Genomic DNA, 9,077 nt, shown 5'->3' on the forward strand with positions numbered 1-9,077 from the left:
TATAAAATATAAAATATATATAATTATATTTTTTAAATCTGGTAATAAACAGGTTTTGAAAATAGTAACATGGGAAAGAAGGTCAGAACGAATAATAATAAAAAAAGATTTTTACATTCTCTCTCTCTCTCTCTATATATATAGATACACACTGTATACAATAAAATGAATGAATAATATTTATATATTTTAAAAAATTTATTAATTTATTTGTATTTTTTTTAAATACATCTAATCTTAATTTTGTTTGAAAATACTATAAAAACAGTAATATTGTAAAATGTTACAATTTAAAATTACTACTTTCAATTGTAATATATTTTAAAAATGTAATTTATTCCTGTGATGGTAAAGCTGAATTTTTAGCAGTTATTACTCCAGTCTTCAGTGTCACATGATCTTTCAGAAATCATTCTACTATGCAGATTTTGTGGTCAAAAAAAATTACTTATCAATGTTGCAAACAGATGTGCTGCTTAATATTATTGTTGAAACTGTGCTACATCTTTTCAGGATTCTTTAAAGAACAGAAAGTAGTTACTTGTGTGTGCATGTGAGTTTTAATTGTAATTTTAATGTTTTTATTTAAAGATTCAAATATGTGAAGTTTGAAGTAATCTGTTTTACTACCTTTCAGGCCAATATATTATTAATAGGGGTCCATATATAATATCATATTTTGACCAATAATGAATATTATGGACAATATTATAAATGCAGATGTTTATTTTATAATAATGTGTCTAATATTTGCCTAATAGGACCACTTAAAAAAGCTACAATTGGCTGATACCAGCATGGTAATCAATATACAATGGGTACGGAAAGTATTCAGACCCCCTTCAATTTTTCACCTATTAATTACAAGTGACTGAAATAAATGTAGATACAAAAACAAAAATAAAAAACATTTACCTGATAACCCTCAGTCTTCTTCTGGCACCACCTGAGCAGAGCATTCCTCTTGGATCCTCCATATTCCCTGGCTAACGCAGACAGAGGGTCCTTCCGTTCCTCTCTAAAGAGACATCAATCACTTTAACAACACAGTTCCTTTGTATTGGATTCAACTTTAATAGCAAAAACCATCCTTCATTTTTGAGCGGAAATTCTACCAAGATGCATTGACATGATAGATGCACCAACTTTAAGATCTTTCTGACACTGCCACTGTAACAATTTATAAATTCATCATTGATTCTGTATTGTAAAAATAGATCATCTTACCTACACAGAAAAGTACGGAAGAAGATTAGGGACAAGCAATAAAAAAAAAAAAAAATGAAACCATCTTAAAGATTAAAGTTGTTACATTTCGAGAAATAACTCGTTAAATTTCAAGAAAAAAGTTGAAATAAAATGTTGAGAATAAACCCGTTAAATTTAAAGAAAAAAGTCATTAAATTCCGAGAAAAAAAGTAGTTACATTTCGAGAAACGGTTCATTAAATTCCGAGAAAAAAGGTTGTTAAATTTCGAGAAAAAAGTCGAAATACAATGTTGAGTACTGCAGACGCTGTTTGACACTCTGCAATGAGATGAAATTAACCTGACATGAGTGTGTTTATTTTCCGCATTTTATAAAGTTTTATCTTGAAATTTAATGACTTTTTCTCGGAATTTAACAAGTTTATTTTCAACATTTTATTTAGACTTTTTTCTCAAAATTTAATGACTTTAATCTTGAGATGGTTTTATTTTTTATTATTGCTTGGCCCTGAACCTCTTCCGTAGAAAAGTCAACTCGCTGCACTGAAGAGAATAATTATTTTACACATTTTTATAATTAGCAAACTGACAGTGTCCATTGATATACAACCTGTAATGCTGGTTAAAAAAAAGACAAACGAACAAAAACAAAATTAAAAATAATAATGATAAATATATTTTAATAATATAATAATTATTTACTGTTGTTGTCCATAATTAATTGTTTAGATTATATTATGTTCTACGTTATATTGTACACTTAACAATAAAAAAAAATCCCTGTGCATAAATTTCCAGTTTCAACCAGCCAGCACTTGAGTAAAACCAGCTACTATCAGAAGTTGGTTCTAGCTGGATTTTTCCAGCAAGGAAGTCAATGCTACGACCAGAAGGAAATGCACTGATAATAAAGGAAAGTGCAGAATGATTCGTCTTCCTCCAATGGCCTATTCAAAAGCCACGGTGGACCCACGGTCAGATTTCAGGACAGGCAAATGAGTGACATCCATTATCAAAACACTGACCTGTCAACACCGCAGCGAACAGACAGAGACAGAGATAGAGTGTGAAACATAGAGACATCAGGCAAACCTGACAGCAAGAAAGAGTCTTCTAGAAAGTCAACAAAAGAAGAGCCAGAGCAGAGTTGAACATAAAAGAGACGGAGGAAAATAGAAAAAAAAGGAAGGTCCGCCACTTACCGTAAACGTCCTCGTGTGGTAGGCGTGACGGAGGCGGTTGGGGAGGAGGAGTTGGATGACAAAGAAAGCTGGGGGGAAGACGAGCCTAGCGCGATGATTGACGATGGCGTTGATGTGTCTGTTACCGACAAGTCTCTCTTTAACTCTTCACTGCTTCTGCGAGAAACTGACAAGTAGAGGATGCATGAACATTACAAAATCTGTGTGCTGTTAAAGGAATGGTTCACCCAAAAATGAACAATTGCTGAAAATTTATTTACCCTCAGGCCATCCAGTTTGTTTTTTCATAAGAACAGATTTGGAGAAATTTTGCATTACGTCACTTGCTCACCATTGGATCCTCTGCAGTGAATGGGTGCCGTCAGAATGAGAGTCAAAACAGCTGATAAAAACATCACAATAATCCATAAGCAATCCACATGACTCAACATCCTGTGAAATAAAAAGTTGCATGTTTGTAAGAAACTCATCCAGATGATTTAACTTTAAACCGTCACTTCTCGCCAAAATAGGAGTCTTCTATACATAATAATGCTTCCTCCAGTGTAAAAGTCATCTCGTCTGAATCAGGATAGAAATATATACAGATCAAGCACAGATTCCTTTCGAAAAGAGTATTAAAAAAATTCTGAACAAATGTGTTGGTGGATTGTGATGTGAGAGGACAACAGGAGATGGTCTTTTTGACTACAGGAAGCATTATTATGAATTATGGACAGGTAATTTGCCCAGAACTGATGGTTTAGCGTTTAAGCACCTTGATGGATTTGTTTCTTACAAACTTGCAGCTTTCCGCTTCACAAGACATGAAGTGATGGAGTGGTGTGGTTTACTTGTGGATTATTGTGATGTTTTTACCAGTTGTTTAAACTCTCATTCTCACGGCACCCATTCACTGCAGAGGATCCATTGGAGATCAAGTGACATAATGCTAAATTTCTCCAAATCTGTTCTGATGAAGAAACAAACTCATCTACATCTTACCTGGCCTGAGGGTGATTACATTTTAACCTAAATTTTCATTTTTGGGTGAACTATTCCTTTGATGTCACAACACAAAATGGGTATTTTGAATAACTGTATAGTTGAGTATTTAACTGTAGTTGGTGCAGAACAAGTACTCTAAACAGGTCTAAACGTACCTGATATAGACTTAGTCGAGTCTATGTTTGTCACCCTGTGGAGGCTGCAGCTGGGGCGCGTTACAGGTGAGGTCCGGAGGAGGTGGTCTGCTATTGAATTACATAAAAACACGCATACATTCATGACAAAGAATAACTGGCTTTATGTGGCATGACTAAGCTTGTGCTCTTCTAAAATAAATATCCTGCTTCCTTCTCAAGGCCTGGCACACAATCTCAGTGGTCATTAACTGCAAATGTTAAGCCTGAGGGAAACGGTACAGCACGATTACACATGACCTTTAACTCTGAGTTCGCCTCTGGATAACTAGATCAAAACAGGGAAGACCAAAAGATCAAGGAGTTAGATTTCAAGTGTGACTAACGTCAGCCCACCTGGTATGCTCAGGTCCGTGTAGCTCGGCCTCTTGTCCAACATTGACGACAGGGGTTTGGCTGAGCTGATGGTGTGCCTCTGTAAAATACAGAAAAAACATACAGGTGGTCAAAACAGGGCTGGGCAACACAGCTAAAATTAATAATAAATATTGTATATATTTAGTTTTTTTTATTCATTGCTCTGAGGTGACCTTAATTTCAACCAAACCATTTTTGCCAAGCGGATTAAAAATAACCATAAAAAATCTAGGGAGGTTTTTAAAAAAAACTGTCACTAAATTAAGAATGAATCATATTTAATAATTTTCATTATTATGCACCAATACTGTTTTAGTTTTATTTATATACTATTATAGTATTAATAGCTTTATTACAGCTTTTAAATAGCTTTTATTTTGAGATTTTTTTTTATATTTTCAGTTTTTATTTTAATTTCAGTTTTGGTGTTTGTATTTTTTGTTATTTTAGTAGTTTAGCCTTGTAAGATTTTAATTTAGCTTTATTTTATTTCAGTTTGAATCATTTCATTATTTTATGATATATACAGTATATACATACATACATACATATATACACACACACACACATATATACATTTATATATATACACACACATACATACATATATAAATATCTATACATACATACATATATATATATATATACATACTGTATATACAGTGGGTACGGAAAGTATTCAGACCCCCTTAAATTTTTCACTCTTTGTTATATTGCAGCCATTTGCTAAAATCATTTAAGTTAATTTTTTTCCTCATTAATGTACACACAGCACCCCATATTGACAGAAAAACACAGAATTGTTGACATTTTTGCAGATTTATTAAAAAAGAAAAACTGAAATATCACATGGTCCTAAGTATTCAGACCCTTTGCTGTGACACTCATATATTTAACTCAGGTGCTGTCCATTTCTTCTGATCATCCTTGAGATGGTTCTACACATACTTTCCGTACCCACTGTGTATATATATCTTTTTTTTTATTTTTTTTTATAAATACATTATGGTTTTATATATTTTATAAAGTTATATTATTTTATTATAATTTTGTTTAATAAGTTTTTCACCTAATATTTATGTTTTATTTCAGCTTTCTTTCAATTATTGAACATTTTTTAAATAGTTTTAGCTCACAATATCAATACTGATAATGTGGACAAGTGTAACAATACACAGTAAGAAATACATTTAATTTAATACTAAAAAATGAAAATACTTGACAGGGACGTTTTTGTCCAGAAAAGCATTTCTAAATGATGATGAAAACATCAATTTAACACAATTTTCAGTTTTAAAGCAACTCTCTAAAATAGACCGTTTGAACTGATTCAAAGGAAAGAATCAAACTTCATGATGCAAAAGCTGTTTTTGTTCCTTTTTCAATTTTAAAACAGACTCTATTCAGAATTCATGAGACGAGTAAAGATTGCGAGACTAATCTTATGACAGTGTGTGGGCATTAAAACCTGTATTGTGTTGTATGCTCTATTTTATATCACCAGCAAAATCATTTTGAATATATCATAAATATACAATATAATATATATCCGGCCCTAGTTCACAGCACAACTTGTATAATAAATTCAATGACGTTATGTTAGAGCTCAGGTGGTCAACACAGTTAGGTATGAATTGTTGATGTGTTTCTCATAGCCTAAACGGATAAACACTACTGTCCTGGCTTAGAAAAATTGTTGGTAATTACCATTTCTAAAAAAAATTAAAGGTTCTCTCTTGTGCCCAATAACACAATTTCACAAATACAATCATGCTTAAGCAAGAACATATTGGTTGTCTGCAAGAAGAACATTATGGCTTTATGTCACAACTGACAAAATCAAAAAACAGTGAAGTTACAGCAATACATCTAGCAATAAAACAATATTTTAACCTTAGCACCATGATACTAGGGGTGCTGTGGGTGATTGCAAGGCGTTATTTTTCTGGCCCAAGTCAAAAGCCCACAACAAGAGACTATTTTCTCTTTTGGTCCTCTGATTTAGATCCTATCCTTCAGTGCCAGTCAATGGGATAAAATTGGATGCTCAAATATGAACCACCTCCTCAACAAGCAGCATGATTTTATGACCCTAGCACATAATGTTATGAACAACCACCAATAATAAACTCAAATCCACCACAAATCCACTACAAGATATCTGTGCCTTGCATAAGTTTCGTACTCAAAGTACGTCAAACTGCCTCATTTTTTTTTCTTTCCTTACAAAAACATCCTGTTTTGGCACATTTTGAGAAGACTTGCATGACCTATTCAAAAACAGTAACGTGGCCAAGGACATCCGTGGAGGATAGAGGGAGAGAACAAGAAGGAAAGCCCCACTCCAGCTCCACGCACAGCAGGTCTGGAGATCTCATCTGACAGACAGGGGTGTTAGGTCAGAAAATCCCAATAGAGAAGAATGCAGACATCTGCTAGAGTGATCTAGCAAATTCAGTTTTTACTTTTATGATGCGTTTTTACAACGGCTTTAAATGTATTCAGTCATATTTATGACAAATACACTACCATTCAAAAGTTTTGTCAATATGATTCTGTATGATCAGTATGATTTTTAAAAGAAATTAATACTTTTATTCAGCAAGGATGTATTAGACTGATCAAATGCATCATTAAAGACATTTTAAATAATAATAATAAAAAATAAATATTTCAAATAAATCCTGTAATTTTTAACTTTCTATTCATCAAAGAATCCAGAATAAAGTATCGTGGTTTCCACAAAAATATTAAGGAGCACAACTGTTTTCACCATTGCTAATAAGAAATGCTAATTTGGCAGCAAATCAGCATATTAGAATGATTTCTGAATGATCATGTGACACTGAAGACTGGAGTAAGGGCTGCTGAAAATAATGAATAAAATAATAAATGAACTACATTTTAAGATATATTAAAATAGAAAACGGTTGTTTTAAATTGTAATAAAATTTCACAATATTACTGTTTTTATTGTATGCAGCTTTGGTGAGTATATAAGACTTCTTTCAAAAACATTATAAAATCTTACTGACCCACACATTTGAACAGTAGTGTCACTATTTTAAGTATTTTGTTTTTGCAATGATGTCAAACTTATTTGTTATGAATTATTACTACATAATTAATATAAATGAAACATTTGGGGGTAGAATAGGCCAAAACTATATTGCGATTTACATAGCATTATCGTAATATATTATTACTCATAACCTGATATAAAATTACTCGTGGCATATAAGATGTTGGTTATATAATAACTACATTCACCTATTCATTAATTCGGTAACACTTTACAATACGGTTCATTAGTTAACTACTTCAGTTAATATGAACTAAGAATTAACAATACAAAACAGTATTTATTCATCTTAGTTAATATTAATTTGAACATTTACTAATGCATTATTAAAATCAAAAGTTGTGTTTGTTAGCATTAGTTAATGCACTGTGAACTAACATGAACTAACAAGATCCAACTGTATTTTTATTAACTAACATTAACAAAGATGTATAAATATTGTAATAAATGTATTGTTCATTGTTTGTTCATGTTAGTTAATACATTAACTAATGTTAACAAATGACAACTTATTGTAAAGCGTAACCATTCATTTGAATTATTTATACCTGTATAGGAGAGACAGCAGCGGCTGGAGGGGTTTTGATGGGACTGGGACTGAGGGGTGTTCTGGAAATAGCGGCAGCAGCAGCAACAGCAACGGCGGCAGGACTGGCTGAAACAGGACCTGTATATAGAGAAACAGATGGACAAACGGACAGTTTATGTGACTTATAAAAGGAAATTTAAAAAAAATGTTTTATATATTTGCATTCGAACATATCAAGATTGCTAATTTGTCATTTAAGTCAGGTTTTGAATCAAAAGCAACTTGTAGTACACTTAGTTGCAGTGTAAACCCCTTGGGCACACTTACAGCAAAATGGCCCAATTGTCCTTGTTAGGTTCGAACAACCTACAACCTTCTAGCAACCAATATAGATTTATAAACACCAGGACACAACACCCTAAATGTATCTTCAGAAATCTGCATGAATTTATGAACCTTGTGAGGCGCTGTCGAAGCTCTTGATGAGTGTTTTGACAGTGGGTGAAGGTTCAGAGGAAGTGGAGGAACGTCGGCTCAGGCCCATCTCCTGCCTCAGCACAGCCAAATCTCTTTCTACGGCGTTCATATAATTAAACACACGGCCACGCTCCTCTTCCTGCCTGTAATGCAAGAGACACAAATCTCCAGCATATGCAAATATTTGCACATACAAAAACAATCACACAACCTGTGTCAACATCCCTGTTGTCACAAGACATTGCATTGTAAATTTACATTACATCTCTTACTTTCTGCTCTTTTGTTCATCCAGCTCTTTGTTCATCTTCTCATTTTTCTCCTGAGCTTCCTGCAGACGGCGCCACAAGTCTCCGATCTCCTCCTGAGCTTCTGTCTTGATGTCGTTGGCGATGATGACAGCTGTTTGCAGATCAGCTTGGAACTGACGCCACTCGGCTGATTCCTCCTGTGAGTGACAGGTGTCAGTTGGAAAATGGAAGAATCAATCAATCAATAAATGGTATAATGATAAATGAAAAACAAATAAAAAGGGAAAATGTACCCGCAATTTTCGGTGAAGAACCTTAATCTCCTTCTCCATGTCATATTTCTGATCATGAAGCTTTTTGATGGAATCTAAAGTGAAAAAAAATGACAGAAATAAATATAGATTTATAAAGAAAGTTAAAATATCATTAATGTGTTGCTGAAAGTTAATTTGAATCAAATACCTCATTTTTATTTCATTTTTATACATTTAATCTTTTCATTCTGATAAAATACTATAAACTATTTTGTATGTAAAATGATCAAGTACCTGACATTAAAAATGAAAGCTAAAGAAATGTCAAAATAATGTCTGTCTATTGTCTACTCTGATAGCTCAATGACGCCTCTATGTGGACAGAAGCATGAATAACCACAAGAGAATGAAAACAAAACATTTGGTCAACACACATACACACATATATACACACTGTATATATACATTTATATACATATATATATATACATATATATATATATATATATATATATACATATATACATATATATATA

At 32.8% G+C, this 9,077-nt stretch overlaps 1 protein-coding gene across 1 annotated transcript in view; it reads right to left on the minus strand.

Annotated features, from left to right (window-relative positions):
- LOC107662600 (cytospin-A-like) overlaps nucleotides 1–9,077 on the minus strand; it is a 30,552-nt gene that overhangs the window by 9,598 nt on the left and 11,877 nt on the right. The window contains exons 8-15 of the mRNA XM_016452679.1: nucleotides 8,581–8,654; nucleotides 8,309–8,484; nucleotides 8,016–8,179; nucleotides 7,579–7,697; nucleotides 3,928–4,006; nucleotides 3,553–3,642; nucleotides 2,411–2,576; nucleotides 916–1,018 (exon numbers count right to left, since the gene is read on the minus strand). Coding sequence (XP_016308165.1) covers nucleotides 916–1,018; nucleotides 2,411–2,576; nucleotides 3,553–3,642; nucleotides 3,928–4,006; nucleotides 7,579–7,697; nucleotides 8,016–8,179; nucleotides 8,309–8,484; nucleotides 8,581–8,654 — 971 coding nt within the window. The remainder of the gene's footprint in view (nucleotides 1–915; nucleotides 1,019–2,410; nucleotides 2,577–3,552; nucleotides 3,643–3,927; nucleotides 4,007–7,578; nucleotides 7,698–8,015; nucleotides 8,180–8,308; nucleotides 8,485–8,580; nucleotides 8,655–9,077) is intronic.

This window comes from Sinocyclocheilus anshuiensis, unplaced genomic scaffold (genome assembly GCF_001515605.1).
Source record: "Sinocyclocheilus anshuiensis isolate Anshui unplaced genomic scaffold, SAMN03320099.WGS_v1.1 scaffold457, whole genome shotgun sequence".
Classification (NCBI taxonomy): domain Eukaryota; kingdom Metazoa; phylum Chordata; class Actinopteri; order Cypriniformes; family Cyprinidae; genus Sinocyclocheilus; species Sinocyclocheilus anshuiensis.